Here is a 20,420-nt window from a genome sequence, read left to right as displayed (position 1 = left end):
TAAATTAAAAAAAAAATTTAAAAAAATAATAATAATAACAAAAACACGATTCCATTTGTAACTTATTAATTATATCTAAACTTGTTTGGACAATAAAGTGGTAGTTATGTTTCCTTTAAACTTTGAGTTATTATTTAACTTGTTTGGACAATAAAGTGGTAGTTATGTTTCCTTTAAACTTTGAGTTATTATTTAGTTTTATAACTTATCTAACCTAATCTAAACTTGTTTTATAATTAAACAAGTCAACCCGAATCCAAATCCACCCGGATCCATTGAGGCTTAAGATGCGTTCTTGAGTTTATAAAAATGGAAAGGAATTTTACTGTCAAATGACGTTTTTACCCATAAAGGAAACTGTCAGCTATAGAAGGCCAAGGGTAAAAGCAGTCTTTTTTTGTTTCTTTCCTTCCCATGATCCCATCCCCTAGACAAAAAAAAACTTAAGAACAAGGTGTTAAAGAATTTTGCAGCTTTAATATCATTGATTCAAGACTAATTAAGGCTTCTCATTGTTAAAGTAGAGGCACATACTTAAACATATATCTACTATTTTACTAATACTAGTAGGCAGTAGCTTAATACATATAATGAATGTCAAAGAGGCTGATGACATGAATAAAGGGTAGGATTGCTAACACGTCACACAATAGCAAAGTAAGTCAAAGTCACCATTTCTCATACACCCTGAAAATAGATCAATTTCATTAACATTAGAAACACCAACATTTTATATTTCTTGTTTTTTTCATAGAGATTTTATATATAACAAAATATTTTGATTTTTTAGGAACAAAAAAAATTCAACATACCCAGAAAAAGGAAAAGGAGCACTTTTTAAAAAATTAGGTTAAATACGCATTTATGCAAAAAAAAAAAAAAAAAAAAGTTAAACAAGTTACTGGTAAAATATAGCATATGTTGGTTCAAAAAAGGAAACATCATCATTGCATATTTTATATAAAAAACCATTTTGTGTTACTTTATTGCATATTTTGTACTTTATATATTTTTAATGGACGAGCTTTATAAAAAGTGGAAAAAAGAATGCTTACGTCAGCAGATGATGATATGATGGAATCCCTTTCAGAATTTATAAGTCCACTCAGCCTCCTATAGTACACAAATCATCTCATTAAAATAACAGACATCAGTCTCAGTATCATCAGTCTCAATCCAATGCACGCAAAACACAGTATAATTAATCTGTTCTGTTTTGTCATGTCCTACATAACAAAAGGAGCCAAAAGAACTACCTTGGTTTCTCAGACTTTGCAAGGTGCTTAGACATGATAGATGCCTACAAAAATTTATTAATTTTAAACTTTAGTTTGTATTGTGATAATAAGTAATAAGATTTAGGAACAAAATAAGGATCTTTATATACTAGGTAATATTTTTAACCTGTTCTTGGATTATACTTCTAGCTTCAACAAGTTGAGCTTCTAACTCAAGCTCTCTTTCAGTTGCTTCAGAAGTGACTTCAGCTTCTTTTTGTGCATCTTGCAGCTGACCCATTCGTTCCTTTACATTCAAACATTTTAAAAAAAAAAAAAACTAAATACTTTTTTTTAATCAATCACAACAAAAAGAAACAAATGGATGAAAATCATGAAATTACCTTAATTGAAGCCACTTTGTTTCGAAGAAATGCTTCTATTTGATCTCTACCCATATTAAATGGTAGGTCAAAGACATCCTGATATTCATAACTCATAAACTTTCAGTTTATCTCATATAAGGAGGGCATTTTCGTCTTTTGCACACAAAAAAAAATATTTGGTCATACCGTTCTCCCACCCAATGGGGATTGTGTGGGGTCCGCATCCCTAACAGGGGAAGGATGTTTAGAAGAACCATTTGGAGCATTCAAGAAGTCACGCATATCCACCTATAAACACCATATATGTAGAAAATAGTGTAAAGAAACAAAGAGATTTATATAAAATAGTAAAATATAATCTTTTTTTCTATAAAAGTTACAATAATGATAAAATACCTGCATTGATCGTAACAATGCCCTCAGATCAGCATTCTCTGCAACTAACTCTTGATTTTTTGCCTCATATGCATCCACCTAAATGTATGCAATAAGTATATATATAAATAATAAATTGAAGTTAAAGAAATATAGATTTATATAATTATAACATACTATTAAGAATTAACATACAATCTTTTTATAGAAATCATTGTCAGCTTTCTTCCCATTCCATGTCCCACGTTGTCTCCCTTCTTTCTGTGATGGATGAAGGAAAATTTATCGTTAGAAGTCTCAAAATTTGAAATGATAGATATTAAATATGAATATAGTCAAAAACATTGATCAATCACCTGAAGTAAATTCATTATTTCCATGCCTGATCTAGATTCCTTCTTCTTCTCCATCATAACTTGATTAAGTCGCTCCTGTAAAGAAACGAAAGATATTAACAAAATTTGTGGGAAATATAAGATGGAGATGATGGGATTAGGAGAGAACTATATTTTTATACCTGCAACTTAATGTACTCTTTTTCTTTTTTCTTCATCTCATGTATCTGTTGAGTTCTGACTTGCTTTTGCAAGATCATGTATTGAAAATGGTGAGTTATAGAAAGTTAGAAACAAATAAGATGAAAATCTAAAAGGGGGATGTATAAAAGCATACCTGATTTCCAATAACCATTCTTTGAAATTCATCTCTTTCTTGCTGCAACTTCTCAATTTGGCCCTTAAGTCCTGCTTTTGCTTTAGCTTCCTGATCATAATAAATGATAATCAAACAACTATATGATACAAGTTAATAGCTATATATGTATGTATACACTATACATAAGCATATTATATATATACAAACACATTACAGTTCGGGTAATTGTTGCTATTTCTCTATCTTTAGCAGACAACTGTGACTCCAGTCTCTCTACTTTGGCCTCTAGTCTTGATATATCAGATGAAAGTCTGCAAGAAAATCACAAAAGAGATAAGCATAATCTTAGTCTTGCATTGTACCATGTATTGCTTTCTGCTTTCAATTCGATAAAGCTAGTTTTAAATTTTAATCCACATGCTTGTTGTAAGCCAACAACAGTACTCCATTCCAGAATAAGAGATACAGTGCGGCTTTTGGAAATGAACAAATGAATATATGAAACCCTAAAATTCAATGGTTTAATTTATTTTGCAGGAACAATCAATATGGTGACTAGGCATTCCACCTCATCCAACTCTTTCATTAAACAAGGCATTGTGGATGATCTAAGGAATTCACAGATTAACTTCTCAAATTGAAACTTATCCCTAATTTTGTAAAAGAGATTCTTAATTGATGAATCTCCTGTGTAAAGGTTAGATACTTCAGATAGAAAAGTTCACCTTTGTCTCTGATCATTGGTAGATTCTCGAAACTCTATATCACGTTGCCTCTGCTGCAAGAGTGAGTATAAACAATTGCAAGTTCTTGCAATCGAAACCTAAACAAAAAAAAATATATGTAAAGACAGAGAGTATATAAATTAAACAACAAATCACATATAAAGTCAAAATGTACAAACCGGATCAGTTGCAAACAGATCCAGAGAAGCTGAAAATCCAAATGTGACTAGAGTCTGGTTCAAATACTTCGCACAATGATCCAAATTATCAACATCGGCAAATGTGTACTCACTGCAAAAAGGTACGGAATATTTTACGAAATTTCGCTGGTGAAATAAAACCCTAACTCCTCGTAACAGTACAAAAATAACCAAAATTATAACAAAATCGATGAAATTTTACCTAGCTCCGAAGCTGGACTGTGTAGGTAACAGATCGAGATAACAGATTCAGAAAATGTAAATCAATGAGCTAGAGAAAAAGATTTTAAAAATATGTATATAATTGAAGATGAAATTAATTTTAAAGATGAACGATTATACTCTGAGATCGAAGTTCGTAGTGTCAGTTGATGCCATTGTTGCGAAGTGATGGACTTCAGGACATTCGTCTCGCCGGCGCGGGAATGCAAGAGAGGAAGAGGCGTTTGAAGGTGCTGACGACCGGTCAAGTGGTGTTTGAGAAACTGTTGATAGATCAGGATTGTGGTTGCTTTCGAGGTGTGATAAAACAGTTTGAAAGTTTGAAAATTGAATTGCAAAAGTAAAAAAGGGTGCTCGGATTTTATTTTATTTTTTAAAAGTATGTTGCAAAATGCAAATACATAAGTTTAGAATTTACAACGAGCGTTTGAATTTTGAAGTTATATATATATTTAAGTTTAGGGGTATTTGGCTTAACCTTTTATAATTCAAAAGTTTTTTTTGAAAAAGTTATAAAAAATCAGATTTTCTGACTTTTTTAAAAAGTTCTTTTTACTTGTATAAAAACTCCAAAATTAGTTTTTAAAATTGTTTTGTCAAAAATCTTTTGCTTTTTTTCTTTTTCAAAAACGATTTTTGGTCTCTGAAAAACTAAGTCAAACATCCCCTTATTTTAATATAAGATATGAGGCTATTCTCCCAAATTTCAAAGGATATTGATTTATGAAAATGAAAATTTCACCGTATGGCTAATAGATTAAAAATTCATAAAATGTCTCCATTGGCTTGCAAGGAAGAGGGTTGCCCGAGATTTCGGAGGTCCTATTTAATTTAACAAAAATAGGTCATAAAACTTGAAAAATATGAAATTTAAGCAAAACAATTTGTAAAATATTAAAATTTCCATACAAAATAATATATTTTTTTTTATTTGTACTTGAAAACGGATAATATATGTTGAAATAAACTTTTCTCTTCATAAATAACTTTATTCAAAATGTTGCTTTCAACCATGGCGATCAATTTATAGATTTCTTTTTTGCTTATTATTCTAAAACTCAAGTAGCAAAGTATAACACTTTTGTACTCTAAAACAGGTGTAAAAATCAGATTACATTATGTCATTATTACATTCTCATAAGTCAAAAAGTAAAAATCATATTACAAATGTAACATCCCGAAATAGCAAGAATAGAGTCGAAGGGCTAAATGTGATAATTGGGAAGAGAGACTCGGCGAGTCCATGGTTGGACTCGGCGAGTAGAGTCGCGACCGGGTCGCGTGGTTAAGTAGCCGACTCGGCGAGTCGATGAGTTGGACTCGGCGAGTAGGCGCTGGGTGGAGAAAACCTTAATTCTCGGGATTGAGCCCTATTTAAAGAACATTATATCCTTCCCCCAGCCTCTTTATTCCCCCTTGAAGTCCAGAAACCCTAGAAAGTGCGATTGAAGAAGATTGGAGTGTATTTGGAGCATTGGAGGAGTTTGTTGAAGGAATTTTGTGAGATTGAAGGCTTGGGGCAAGGGGCTTTGCTTGGATTCGAATTTCATTGCAGTTGGGGCGTCCATTGGAGGTAATATCTCGTTCTTGGACTGATTGTATGTTGTTTCTTCATTTTGGGGTTTGTGGAATCTTGTCTATGGATGTAATTGGAAGTCTAGAGGTTAGATCTGAGGTTGCTACCTCAGATCTGGAATGGAGAAGAATCAGAGAGCATGAAAGTCCCTGTGTTGGAGTGTTTAGTGAAGCTTGCATGTCCCAAACCCTAGTTATAAGTGAATAAGGCCTAGATCTCTTTGGATTCACGTAAAGTTTGCCACTTTACGTGATGGATGAGTTGTATGAGGCTAGATCTATGTTTTGGATCATTTGCATGGCCTGGAATGCTTCTGAATGGATTCAGATCGGTGGTACTCGGCGAGTCACATGGGTGAACTCGACGAGTTGCTTGAAGATGAGCTGGGACTCGACGAGTTGGAAGAACAACTCGGCGAGTCGGATGAACATAGCCTGGAACTCGGCGAGTTGTATGAACAACTCGGCGAGTAGGTTGATGATAGCCTTAGACTCGGCGAGTCTGTTCTTGGACTCGGCGAGTCTTGTCGAAGAGTTCTGATATTCTCTGGTTGAGTCGAGAATCGGTGAGTCAAGGGATGACTCGGTGAGTTGTGTGCGAGTGGACTCTGAGTTGTTGGACTCGGCGAGTCTCGGGGTGACTCGGCGAGTTAGGTCGCGGATTGAGAGAAGTTCTGAGTATGGGAACTCGGCGAGTCATAGGGTTGACTCGGCGAGTAGGGTCAGTCAGGGGTTGACTTTGACCTTGTCTTTGACCAAGGGTTGATCAGTGGTTTCCAGGGGTATTCTAGTAATTGTTGATTATTGTTTGAGTTCAGTGCATTGGTGGTTGACCAGTGGTGGAGATCGTATCAGTGATCGGAGTAGCTTGGATTATCTGTTCAGTCGGCTGTTTCGAGGTGAGTTATCCTCACTATATCAACGGGGTCTAAGGCACCAAGGCCGGCCCTTATCGGATTGAGATCCGGGTAGTTGTTGCTATGTTGTTGTTATGTTGTTGTGATGTGATATGTTTGCATCCTGAGAGTTAGGATGGTGTATGTTAGAGACCTGATTGAGATCAGTATCCTGAGAGATAGGGAGGCGCTATGCTAGTGACCTGTTAGGTCAGTATCCTGGTTAGGATGATTATATGTTATGTGATCTGTTAGATCTGCTTGTGGTCTGTGATTTGCTTTATGATTATATGTATGTATGTGCACATGGAGTTGGGTTGAGGCGGGTCCTGCTGTGTGCAGTAGGCCAAGATACCCAGGGCGGACCGGTTGTTCCGTAGGCCCAACGAGCGGTCCGGATAGGCTGTAGGTCCCGTTAGGGGCGGACCAGACGTGCCGAAGGCTCGGAGAGTGGACCAGACAGACTGAAGGCCCGGTGCGGGCGGACCAATCATACTGTAGACTCAGAGAGTGGACCAGGTGGATTGAAGGCCCGGGAACGGGCTGACCAATCACACTGCAGACTCAATGTATGCGGATAGACTCAGAGGGTGGACCAGGTGGACTGTTGGCCGATGCGGCGGACCAGTCACACAGTAGACCCGGAGAGCATGGTTGTTCTGTGTTTGGTTATGTTGTGGCATGTTATGCGTGTATGGTATTGCGGTTGGTATTTTGGGGATATTTCACTAAGCTTTCGGGCTTACAGTTGTGGTTTCATGTTTTTCAGGTTCTTCAGGAGATCGTGGCAAGGCGAAGGCGTGATCGTATCGCTCCTCATAATTTCGTGGTGTTATGATTATGGGAACACGATAAATGTTTTGTATTGAAAACCTTTTTGTAAAGATTTTATGGAATCGAGATGTTTTTGAAAAATTTAAAATTGGTTGTATTTTTCGGTCGTTACAACAAACAAAAAAAAAATCAGAAATTAGAAATTATATTACATTCTTATAAAAGAAATATTCTAATTTGCTTTTGATAAAAAAACAAAAACAAAAAAAAATGATAAAGATTTCTTATATTACATTCTCGGAAAATAAATACTCTAATTTGCTTCTCATAAAAAGTTTTGATAAAAAATTATGAATATACTTTCATATATTCAAATCTCAAGATGATGGTTTTCTTCTGAAATTTTGATTAGCTCTGATTTTCAAAACCTCAAAGCTTTTGAATTCAAGAAAGAGATAAAGAAAAAAAAACTTATTTACTTCTTATAAAGAAATTATAAGGAATAAGAATATTATCTAATTTTTGCATTATAGTTAACTGATTTTCATTCATTGGTTTTTGATGATTGATGAAGAAAGGGGTAGGAAAAAAAAATAAGAACTCAAAGCTTATGAAGAAGGAAGTAAAGGGACTGTTGATGTCATGGAGTCTAGAGGATTCACTAGCCCATTAGTAATTAGTGAGAATGTAGGAACAAAAGCGATGTTTACTTCTCTCCTTAAATTATGATTATCGCTTTCCGTCGTTTTCTGATTCTCGTTCATCACCTTGCATCGTTCCTGATTACTCTCAACCGATGGCTAATATATCCCTAACCTAATATGATTCAGGCCAAAAAATAACACACAATGCAAAAAAAAAAAAAAAAAAAATGGGCCCTAGATTTTAGTGTGCCTTGTTCAAAAGCACACTTTGAACTCCTATTGGGTCGGCCCTGGCAAGAAATTATAAACTAAAATGATCTAAAAGGGTAACATAGTTTTCGTTTTATACACGTTCAGTCCTTGTTTTTTTATAAAATAAACTCTTATACTTTTTAAATATGTACACATTAATTCTTTTAGAACGGATTCTACAGGTTTTGCTTATGTGGAAGCACATGTGGTGTAACGCGCGTTTCAGGTATCAATTTCTTTTTCGAAAATTTTAGGGTTTTAGACTGGAACTCGACGAGTTAGGGAGCTTCAACTCGTCGAGTAGAGGTCATTGTGGGACGCGGGATTGAGGACCTACTCGACGAGTTGGAAGGCCCAACTCGACGAGTAGGCGCCGTAAAGAAAAACCCTAAATTTTAGGGTTTACACCCTATATAATCTCCTTAAAACCTTGAGGTTGACCTTCCATCATCCTCCAAACCCTAAGAAGGTCAGTGCTAAACCCTAATCTCCATTTTCTCTCATATTATGAGCTAAAGTGACTTTTGGAGCTTAAGAAGGAGAAAATAGTGAGAAGAAGGAGAAGATCCAGCAAACAAATCCCTCACTCTTTAGCTTAACCATCTTCTGGACTATTGTAAACACTCAATATTCGATTTTTATCTTAGAATATAACTAGATCTTGAGTATACTCTTCATTTCCTATCATTCTTGTTGATTGCGTGCATGGGGTTCATAAAGTTTGCAACTTTATGAATCTCTAGGGCAAAATGGTCCCATGGTGGGCTAGATCTAGCTTATAGTCAAGCATGGATGCCATGCATGGATTTTAGGGCATATTTTCCTTCTTTGACCCTTTTGACCTCAAGACATGCATGTCCATAAAGTCTCCATCTTTGGAACGTTTTGAGGATTAGAACCTCTTATGGAAAGGAGGGATTCCAGATCCTTAGAGTCTTGAACCACATGGATAAGATTTTGTTATGGGATTTAGAGAATTCGGAGTGGTTATAGAGGATAAAGTTGGAAACTTTATCCTTCTAGACACCTTTAGGTTTCAGATCTAAGCCTTAGAGTCCCTGCAATCAGTGTATCGTCTGAATAAGCATACGGAAGGAAAACTCGATGAGTTGCCCTGGCAACTTGACGAGTTGGATTGGGTTTCCCCGTCTATTGGATATTGAGTGAACTCGTCGAGTTGATGAGACAACTCAGCGAGTTCGCTAGGGTTTGTCCCGGTTTTTTGGACTCTGAGGGAACTCGACGAGTTGCTAGATGCACTAAATAAGTTGGGGCCAACATGGACTGTTGACCTTGACTCTTGATTTGGACTTTGACTAGGGCTGACCAAGTTTGACCTTGAGAGTATTTTCGGTATTCCGGAATTTTGACAAAACTAGTCACATGATGATTGTAGGCAGTTGAGTTGGAGTTGCGCGTTGGGACTTATCCGATCTTATTTTAGCAGTTCAGCATTTTGAGAAGGTGAGTCTCCTCACCATATTGACCCTGTCTAAGGCACCAAGTCTGGCCCATTTTATGATATGTGGTACACTAGTTGAAGTAGTGTTATGGGGTACTTGTAATACAAAACTTTAAGTAGAATAACATACCTTTTTGTGGTTGAATGCTTAGAGTTATAGAGTCTAGCACCAATAGTGTGGATGCCTCAAGTGGTGTCACAAATCACCCAAAACAACTTGGAAATACTTGAGAGAATCTAATGCTTGCTAGAATCGTACCACCCTTGTTTCTCACACAACCTAGTGCCAATTCTAGAACCAAGGACCTCTTTATATACTATGGAGGATTAGGGTTAAACCCTAATACCCATGACTCTTCATTTACCTAGGATCCATGGGTTAAAAGCTCCATGGACTTCCATATACTCTTAGCCCATCCTAAATAAATCTTAGCTTAATCCATATATATATATATATATATATATATATATATATATATATATATATATATATATATATATGTAAGAGTCCATATTTAATTAGTCTCTTTTGATCACTAAATTAATTTCAAAATTAATTCTTGATCAACACTAATTAAATAATGTATTAATATATTATAACTTATAATATATGAATGGATCATAAACATCTTATTCTCAAAAATATATTCATACAAATTGTTAGGTGAAGTGCAACCCAGATGGACCATGCTAGGTTAAGTCAAATACATACCAAATATAGTTACAGACTTAGACACCTTATCCAACAGAACTATGTCGAGAGGTCGGTCTCCATTTTAGACAGGAAGACAAAGGGTCTTTGGAACAAGGAAGTGAAGTTGGTAAAGGTGCAATGGAAACACCGCAAGGGCTCCGAATGGACTTGGGAGCCAGAGGAGGAGATGCGGGAGCATTACCCTGATTTATTTACAGCTAGGGACTTCGAGGATGAAGTCTAGTCCAAATGGGAGAGATCTGTAACACCCTAAACCAGGTTTGACTTGAAACCATCAAAAAGGTTACATTTTTATATAAATAGTCCCTTAAGTACATTGGGCGTACTTATGAGTACGCTTAGTGTACTCTGTATGGTTGGTCGCGGAGGAGATGGACGTACGCTGGGCGTACGTGTCGCGGGTGCAAACCCTAAATTTTGGACTTGTGGCCTATTTAAACGTCCTTAACCCACTTGAGCCTCACCCTCGTCAACTCTCTTCACCTTCAAACGTTCCTGGAAGCCCTAATAGCCTTTGTGAGTGCTTTTTGAGCCTTAAGAGTGCATTGTGGTCCTTTTTAGTGTTCATCCCAAGAAGAAGAAGTGGTCAAGCAAGCTTGGGACGAGTTGGTGCTTCAAGAATCTGCATCTTGGTCATCTTGCAAAGCTTCTGGAGGTAGAAAGCTTGCACCTTTCCACTTAAATCTCTAGATCTAGCAAGGGTTTTCTAGTTTTGTCTCTTTGGTTGATTTTGAACCTCCATTTGTGAGTTAAGTAACTCCAGCAGATGAGAATGGCAGATATGAGGTCCCTTGGTCCTTTAGTATCATAAAAATGGAGTCTTGATGGGAGTTTTGGCCTCATCATGGGTTAAAGACCTTGGAAAGGTCATAATGGAGGTGTTGGGTGCATATGAGGCATGCAAAGGCATAAAGTTGCCAACTTTATGCCTTAGGACGTCTTAACAAACTTAATTCTGGCTTTTGGACGTAAAGGAACTGAGTATTAAGCACTTAATGGAGAAAGTGCTTAATCTGGTAGTACGATGGGTGTAACCCAGTGTACACTGCGCGTAGTCCCAAGACCCCAGTACGTTGCGCGTACCAGGATGGTACGCCAAGCGTACGCATCACAGTTGGGCCCGAATCTGTTTTCGGCCTTTGAGCTATTGGGCCTCATTTTGTTATTAGAAATGGTTGTATTCTGGGAATTATGAGTCATTTCATCTGTTATGGGCCATGGACATATTGATTGGGCCTTATTGGACCAAGAGTCCCATTAATAATTTTAGACGTGGACTTTAGGCCCATTAACAAGGAAAGGATAAGTAGGCCTCATGAAAGGGTTGGAGTTTTGGGTTTCCTTTGATTAATTAAAGTCCTAACATTGATTAATATTATTATTTAGCACGGGAGGTTACGAACTGTTAGGAGAGCAGCTTTCGTATTCAACAGACAGAGATGAGTTTCCTCACCATACCAATGGGTCTAAGGCACCATGGCCGACCCATTTCATGATATGTAGTGTCCTAACTGTAATAACATTATTTGGTATGATAATTGGTATGAGTTAGGAAATATGCGTGTATTATATGTGGCAAGTTGGTATCGAAGACCATGGGAGAGCCCATGACACTTGGATGTAAGACCATGTGGAGAGCCCATGGCTTTCCTATCGAAGACCATGGGAGAGCCCATGGAACTTGGATGTAAGACTATGTGGAGAGCCCATGGCTTTCCTATCAAAGACCATGGGAAAGCCCATGACATTTAGATGTAAGACCATGTTGGGAGCCCATGGCATCCAGGAGTAAGATCCTGGGGACGAACCCACGACATCCCTATTTGTTGTATGCATGACTTATGTGATTTGTATAGCTGTTTAGCTAGTACGTTATGTTATATGTGATTCTGTGTGGTTATGCTCTAGGGAACTCATTAAGCTTTCAAGCTTACCGTTTGTGGATTTGTTTCTGGTACATCTGAGCCCAAGGGCAAGGGCAAGGCGTGATGGCGTGACATGCACTTTATCTCTCTTTCACTTACATGTTGTGGGGACACTCTGTTGATTTAAATAAATTTGTAATGAATGTTGATTTGGAAACAATTATGTTGGGAATTCATGGTTTATGCAAAAGTGTTTTATTAATTAAAAATGATAAATTTCTTTGTAAAATTTGGGTCGTTACAACGGCATCTTCGAGTAAGACCCTAGGGGGGAGCCCACGACATCCTTATATGTTGTATGCATGGCTTATATGGTTTATGTAGCTTTTATAGCTGATATGGATTATGTGATTATGTAGATTGTGTGGGGTATGCTATGGGGAACTCACTAAACATTATCTTATAGTTTGTTAATTTGTTTCAGGTACTTCTGAGCCTAAGGGCAAATGCAAGGCTTGATGGTGCGGCATGCACTCTCCGACATTTGATTTGATGGGACACTCTGGTGTTTGAAATGATATGTTAATGTTATGAATTTTGAAAACAATAGTCAATGTTACTCATATTTTATGGGAATGTTTAGTTAATTAAAAATGAAAATTTTATTTGAAAATTTGGGTTGTTACAAAACCGAGAACACATATTACATAAAAAAATAAAGCATAAACCATAAAATATATCCCAACATTTTCATAATTGTTACCCGTTGGATACCTACCGGAAGTTCTTATATATATATATATATATATATATATATATATATATATATATATATATATATATATATATATATATATATATATATGGTTAGGTTATATTGTTCTAACAATCTATTGTGCATGTAGGATTGATTCTAGACCAATCATTTTAGTTAGTTTAATAAAGTAATTAATGTATATTAAATGCTGAAGTTCTAATTAATGCTCATTATATTTTTAATATCTAATATGCATTAATCACTTTATTAATCACAATAGATTGTTAGAACAATATAACCTAACCCTCTATATATATATATATATATATATATATATATATATATATATATATATATATATATATATATATATATATATATATATATATATATATAACATTTATTGTTAATTAAAAATCAGTTTCAATTTGTATTTATGGTGCATATAATAGCTTTAAAGAACAATAACAATCATAAAATAAACAACTTATAAGAAATCATAAAATGGCGTTGTGATTCATTTTTGATAATAACATATTAAAGTCTAACAAAAACCATAAAAAAATGTTTCTATTTTACTAATGGTTTACTTTTATTGCAATTATAATTTTTTAATGATCAACGATTAAGTCTATATCATTTAAATGTTTTTTTTCCCTTTTTCGTCTTTTCTAACGGATAAATTTTATGTACTTTGTATTTTGAAAAGATAAACAACGTAATCGGGTTATACGACACCAAATTTAAAACCATCGGTTTTGGGACCGATTTCACAACTTTAACAATCGTTTAGACTAGTTCTGGTTCTAGTTCCAACTTTAGAAGAACCGTTGGTTTCAGTTCTAGCCAAAATAGACGGGTATCTGCTTATGCTCAACGCCTCAACCTAGTTGTTTCAAATAAAAACATTATCATTGTTAAACTATACTTATATTTAATTCGTATAAATTATATTTTTTTCAAATAAAAACATCATAATCGTTAAAATATATTTATATTTAGCAATATAAAATAATTATCAAAATTATTGATATAATCTATTTATTTTAAAGGATATTTATGGTAACTTGTTTAATTCTATTTTTTTTTTATTAAATATTAGTTGAAGTACCTTTTAGATTTGAAATTTTCTGATTAACCTAAAACTTAAAAGGATAATGACTTTAAAATGGTAATATATTTTCTGATTTGTACACATTTAGTCACTGACTTTTTTTTCGTCCACATTTACCCCTTCAACTTGTTAAACTGTACACATTTAGTCCTTATGATCGGCTACTCCAGGTTAGCCGGTAAAAAGGACTTAATAAGGTAATATATTTCTCACTTTGTACACATTTAGTCATTAATATTTTTGTACACATTTAGTCCTTAATATTTTTTTGTTGCAAAATAAGTCATTTTTGTTTTTGTACTCATTCAGTACTTATAAATAATTTCTTTAGGTTTTTCTCACAACATCTTACGTAGATAGCCATATGGTGTTGGGATAGGTTGAGGTGGGCTTGCTATGTTGTAGTGCGGGCCAGCTGTAAGCCATAGGCACAGATGCTCGAGAAGAGCGGTTGGGTTAAGGCGGCATGCCGACAAACCCTAGGTATTCCAGTCCGATGACTAATTGGACCTGTTGCAATGTTGACATTCCAGTCTAATGACTGCTTGGGCCAAGGTATTCCAATATGATGAGTGTGGGGTCGTTATACATGATAATACGTTTGTTATATCACGTATTTTATGAGAAACTCACTAAACTTTGTGTTTACTTAGTTGTTTATGTTTTCAGGTTCTACCGTTGATCGTGGGAAGGCAAAGGCATGACAGTACACACTCATCAACAATATTGATGATTCCATATTTTTTATATTACTCTGATTTTCGATAAATGTATTTTGGAATAAATATTTTTTTTCTTAATAATGAATTTATAACTAGGGAGTTTTGTCTTATTTAAAAATGAAAATTTTTTGTTGTGAAAATGAGACGTTACACATAAACATCAACAACCCCACACACTTCATCAATGATTGTACCACGTAAGATGTCGTGAGAAAAACTTAAAGAAATAATTAATAAGTATTGAATGAGTATAAAAACAAAAATGACTTATTTTGAAACAAAAAAATATTAAGAACTAAATGTGTACAAAATGAGAAATATATTACCCTATTAAGTCATTTTTACCGGCTAACCTGGAGTAACCGGTCATAAGGACTGAATGTGTACACTTTAACAAGTTGAAGGGGTAAATGTTGACGAAAAAAAAACTCAGTGACCAAATGCGTACAAATCGAAAAATATATTACTCTTTTAAATCATTATCCCAAACTTAATTTTTTTTTACTCTGTAACTAAACTTTTCTTTTCTAATATTTTTCTTAAAACCAGAAACTCTTAAATACTGCATGAGCAACACACTCATTATCTTTGAAATCAGGTGAACTACGTATAAAGACACATCAATGTTAGTTGAGCCGATTAAAATGTGGTTTTCATTTTCAGATTATAAATTGAGTACATTTATATCAATTTAAAATCATCTTCATGCCACAAAACTTTTGTGAGTGATTGCTATGTTATCAATGATCATGCAACTTAAATAACTCTGGTCATATAACGTCAGCTGAACAAAATAATAATAATAATAATTATTTTTTGTATTTATTTTAATAATTAAATTATTTATTAAACATGTTTTTTTCAATCTTATTATTTAATTTAAACTAATGAACTAGATTTGTGTAGTGGTAACGAAAGTAACCATGGTTAACGGAAGGTAGGTGTGCCTGACCAGTCTGGTTCGGTAGGCGTTGGCTCCTCTTTCTACTCTCCTTCATTTCCCCACCATAAAAGCCCCCCTCCAGTCAAGACCTTTCTCCCAACTACCCCTACCAATCCCCAGAGGATCTAGAGAGAGAAAGCTACACAACAATAGTTTTTGTTTTCACCGAAGACTACTCTCGAATCTTCTGTATTCTAGTCGGCAAGGGGTTGTTTGGTAGTTGAATTGTTTGGATATTGGGTGGAAAAAATGCAATCCAACTCCGTTAAGATATCGGCGTTTGATCTGATGAGCGCGCTTCTCAACGGCAAAATTTTTGACACATCGAACGCATCGGAATCGGGAGAATCCATGATTCCGCCTTCGTTGGCGATGCTTATGGAGAACCGTGAGCTGTTGATGATACTTACGACGTCTGTTGCTGTGTTGATTGGATGTGTTGTCGTTTTGGTGTGGCGGAGATCGTCCACGAAGAAGTCGGCTAAGGAATTGGAGCCACCTGTGATTGTGGTTCCGAAGAGAGTGCAGGAAGAGGAAGTTGATGATGGTAAGACTAAAGTTACGGTTTTCTTCGGCACGCAAACTGGAACAGCTGAAGGTTTTGCTAAGGTGAGGAATTTCCGCCAACACTTATTTAGATTTCGATCATAAGTTTTTTTTAGCGTAATTGACATTGATATCTTCTTGTTTAAAGGCACTTGTTGAGGAAGCTAAAGCTCGATATGAAAAAGCGGTCTTTAGAATAGTTGATTTGGTGAGTATTAAATTAACTTTCATCTGGAAATCAGATTCTCAAAGCGTTTGAACTTTATCAGCCAATTGAATCGTGAATCCTAATTGATTTTATTTTCCAAATGTAGGATGATTATGCTGCTGATGATGAAGAGTATGAGGAGAAACTAAAGAAAGAATCTCTGGCCTTCTTCTTTTTGGCTACGTAAGATTTCCATTTTCTCAATTAATTGCCCCCACTGATTAGATTCACCCCACCTTCCATCAAACCTGTAAGATTTCCATTTTTGGAAGCTCCTCTAGTTAAAATAATTTATTTTATAAAAACTATTAACCATATATCGCTATCTAGTAAGTGAGTATTTAATATTTATTACTATGATGTGTATAATTTCATAAAGATATGGTAGGTGGCTAATAAGTACCTACTGATTGATTTTTGTATGATAATTTGTTGTGTAGATATGGAGATGGTGAGCCAACTGATAATGCTGCCAGATTCTATAAATGGTTTACTGAGGTAAATACTGCATAACTAATACACCAATCTTTGATTGTTTATTTAATTTTTCTTGCTATTTATGTAGGGTGATGAGAAAGGAGAATGGCTTAAAAAGCTTCAATATGGAGTATTTGGCCTTGGCAATAGACAATATGAGCATTTCAACAAGGTGATAGTTAATATCATGTTGTGTATTGGTTATTTGGTTTAATAATGAAGCAACTTTAACATTATAAATGCTCATTCACTACTCCATTTTATTCTAAATTTGATTATTTTTCTTTAATGTTTGTGATATATAGATCGCAAAGGTGGTGGATGATAAGCTTGTTGAGGCAGGTATGTTCATTACTTCATTTTCTATTACATTTGTGAATTGTGCACCCTTTGCCAAATTGGTACAAATTGTTGATTTTCTATTATTTATACTTTATTATTCTTTACTATTTACAGGTGCAAAGCGCCTTGTTCCTGTTGGCTTAGGAGATGATGATCAATGTATAGAAGATGACTTCACTGCATGGTACTAAAAGAAAATTTTACCCTTTTGTCTATTAAATATTTACAAATTTACCCTTTTTCTAATATTTCATTTCTTCAGGAAAGAGTTAGTGTGGCCTGAATTGGATCAATTACTTCGTGATGAAGATGATACAACTGTTGCCACTCCCTACACAGCTGCTGTTTCAGAATACCGAGTTGTGATTCATGAAAAACCAGACTTGTTTTCTGAAGATTATAGTCAAACAAATGGACATACTGTTCATGATGCTCAACATCCAGTCAGGTATCATACCATTCTCAATTTTTTATCATTATATTTTAACATTATTACATCTTCTACATTTTGACATAATCTTGTTATGCTTAAAGATCCAATGTTGCTATCAAAAAGGAGCTCCATACCCCTGAATCCGATCGCTCATGCACTCATTTGGAATTTGACATCTCCAACACTGGCCTATCGTAAGTTTTTAAATTCATAGTACTGTCCATCTACCAATCTAATACCCTATGTGTACCTGATTTACATCTGACAGTGTGACTATGGGTCAGCTTAGGGGTTGTTGGAAGAATAACCCTTTTGCATACCAATGTGATAGCCATTGTGTACTATCTGACAGTGTGGGTCAGCTCAGGGGTTGTTGGAAGAATAACCCTTTTGCATACCAATGTGATAGCCACTGTGTACTATCTGACAGTGTGGGTCAGCTCAGGGGTTGTTGGAAGAATAACTCTTTTGCATACCAATGTGGTAGTCAGTGGCTACTGTGTACCTGATTTACATCTGACAGTGTTAGGGGTTGTTGGAAGAATCTGTTTATTTATTAATTTATTTGTATTGTAGATATGAGACTGGGGACCATGTTGGAGTGTACTGTGAGAATCTAAGTGAAGTTGTGGATGAGGCTGAAAAATTGGTAGGTTTACCGCCAGATACTTACTTCTCAGTCCATACCGATAAAGAAGACGGAACACCACTCGGTGGAGCCTCCTTGCCGCCTCCTTTCCCGCCATGCACTTTAAGAAAAGCATTGGCTTCCTATGCAGACGTTTTGACTTCTCCCAAAAAGGTATTTATAATTATAATTTATACCTTCATATCTAGCAATGTACTATTTATTATTTCAATAATTATTATCCAAATTTAAACTTAACAAATTCTTGATGCCTATTTATTTCAGTCTGCTTTACTTGCCCTAGCTGCTCATGCTACTGATCCTGATGAAGCCGAGAGACTGAAATTCCTTGCATCTCCTGCTGGAAAGGTTTGGGATTTCTTTTTCTTAATATGAAAAGTGATGTTATATATTTATTTATTTGTTGGATAAATATTGTTCAGGATGAATATGCTCAGTGGATAGTGTCGAGCCAAAGAAGCCTTCTTGAAGTCATGGAGGCTTTCCCTTCAGCTAAGCCTCCACTTGGTGTTTTCTTTGCATCCGTTGCCCCTCGCTTACAACCCAGATACTACTCAATTTCTTCCTCCCCAAAGTAAAGTTTATTTCCATAATCTTGATTTTATTTATTAAAATAATAATTCAAGAATGTAATAATATTTATATGTATATTATTAATCTTACAGAATGGCACCAGAAAGGATTCATGTTACTTGTGCATTAGTGTATGAGAAAACACCATCAGGACGTGTCCACAAAGGAGTTTGTTCCACCTGGATGAAGGTATTAATTATCAATTATCAATTATCAATTCCTTTTTCTTTTCTTTCTATAAATAGCAACCAAAAGGGTAAACATGAGATTTCAAGTTTATGGTTTTATTTTTCAGAATGCAGTGCCAATGACAGAAAGTGAAGATTGTAGTTGGGCACCTATTTTTGTTAGAACATCAAATTTCAGACTTCCATCTGATCCTAAAATCCCAATTATTATGATTGGTCCCGGAACCGGATTGGCTCCTTTTAGGGGTTTCCTTCAAGAAAGATTAGCCCTAAAGGAATCCGGATCCCAACTCGGATCATCCATTTTATTTTTCGGATGCAGAAATCGCAAAGTGGTATGTATATGTTCAAAAACTTTCTTTTTTTAAAGATTAAAAAAAATGTTTTTAAGTTTTTATAAACATTTTTTATAGGATTTCATATATGAAAACGAGCTTCATAATTTTGTGGAGACTGGAGCGCTTTCCGAGCTTGTTTTAGCCTTCTCCCGTGAAGGTCCGACTAAGGAATACGTTCAACATAAGATGACTCAAAAGGTGACCAAAAAAAAAAAAACAATATTTAGAATCTAAATATTTCGGTCTTTTTTTAAATATAAAAAATGTGGATGCAGGCTTCGGATCTATGGAACTTGCTTTCTGAAGGAGCGTATTTGTATGTATGTGGTGATGCCAAAGGCATGGCTAAAGATGTACATCGAACACTCCACACTATTGTCCAAGAACAAGTATGTTCAATTCAATTCAATTCTTGATTTATTTGGATTTTAATATTATATGGTGTTAAATATTTTGGGGCCCACGTTCTGTTATCTTCTTACCTTTAAATAATACACCGTGTGGGCCCCCAATGAAAACCGACATCTTTTTTTGATGCGACTGTTAACTGTAGCATTATTTTCTATTTGGCATATACCCAATTTGAAAATTACCTATTTCTCCGTAAACCTCATTACTTGAGGGTAATTTGGACATTTGACCACCATATTTTGTAATTTTATTTATTTATGTATCAAAGTAACCTTATATTATTATTATTTTTTTTTTTTTTGTGGATATCAGGGATCTTTGGACTCTTCAAAGGCGGAACTTTATGTGAAAAATCTACAAATGTCGGGAAGATACCTTCGTGATGTTTGGTAATAGCAATCAGTTCGTATTAGGCCAACTTATTCGTAATTAAGCAAAAAAAAAAACGTATAATGATGGGAAACACAATTTGATGTGTACGGAAATTCTTTCATATTCTTGTGTATGTGTTACTTTTTGTAACTTATTATTGTTGGAATGTTTTTTTTTTCTTTTCTTTTCTTTTTTCTCTTTTTTCGGTGTAATTTATAAGGTGATACGTAATTACGTGTAGCTTTATTATACATATATAATTAGTCCATGTGTGTACCAGAAAAAAAAAACATTATTTTATCATTTTTATGGTTGTAATGAATTGAAAAAAGCAAGTGTATTTATGTTATGGTTTTATAAGAACATGAATTCGATTGATTTAGTT

The 20,420-nt window shown here is 35.0% G+C and overlaps 2 protein-coding genes across 2 annotated transcripts; one reads left to right on the top strand and one right to left on the bottom strand.

Moving 5' to 3' along the window:
• Positions 1 to 457: 457 nt before the first annotated feature.
• On the bottom strand, positions 458 to 4,116 carry LOC111879572 (uncharacterized). The gene is made up of 16 exons (XM_023876039.3): positions 3,900 to 4,116; positions 3,760 to 3,776; positions 3,537 to 3,648; positions 3,358 to 3,455; positions 2,847 to 2,943; positions 2,651 to 2,740; positions 2,496 to 2,558; positions 2,335 to 2,409; positions 2,174 to 2,239; positions 2,000 to 2,077; positions 1,790 to 1,891; positions 1,622 to 1,699; positions 1,405 to 1,524; positions 1,257 to 1,300; positions 1,056 to 1,113; positions 458 to 687 (listed from the first exon to the last, which is right to left on the bottom strand). Exons 1-16 carry the CDS (start codon positions 3,933 to 3,935, stop codon positions 679 to 681), a joined length of 1,143 nt encoding a protein of 380 aa, XP_023731807.1. The 5' UTR covers positions 3,936 to 4,116; the 3' UTR covers positions 458 to 678.
• An 11,455-nt stretch (positions 4,117 to 15,571) lies between these two features.
• LOC111879503 (NADPH--cytochrome P450 reductase 1) lies at positions 15,572 to 20,214 on the top strand. Its single transcript, XM_023875966.3, has 17 exons — positions 15,572 to 16,107; positions 16,193 to 16,252; positions 16,359 to 16,435; positions 16,693 to 16,750; positions 16,818 to 16,901; positions 17,035 to 17,071; positions 17,186 to 17,255; positions 17,334 to 17,519; positions 17,606 to 17,698; positions 18,081 to 18,306; positions 18,418 to 18,501; positions 18,576 to 18,727; positions 18,819 to 18,915; positions 19,022 to 19,249; positions 19,328 to 19,450; positions 19,528 to 19,641; positions 19,976 to 20,214. The coding sequence occupies exons 1-17, from the start codon at positions 15,748 to 15,750 to the stop codon at positions 20,054 to 20,056; spliced, it is 2,130 nt and encodes a 709-aa protein (XP_023731734.1). The 5' UTR covers positions 15,572 to 15,747; the 3' UTR covers positions 20,057 to 20,214.
• Positions 20,215 to 20,420: the final 206 nt, after the last annotated feature.

This window comes from Lactuca sativa, chromosome 7, assembly GCF_002870075.4.
Source record: "Lactuca sativa cultivar Salinas chromosome 7, Lsat_Salinas_v11, whole genome shotgun sequence".
In the NCBI taxonomy this organism is placed as follows: Eukaryota; Viridiplantae; Streptophyta; class Magnoliopsida; order Asterales; family Asteraceae; genus Lactuca; species Lactuca sativa.
This window is presented reverse-complemented; position numbering and strand designations above follow the sequence as displayed.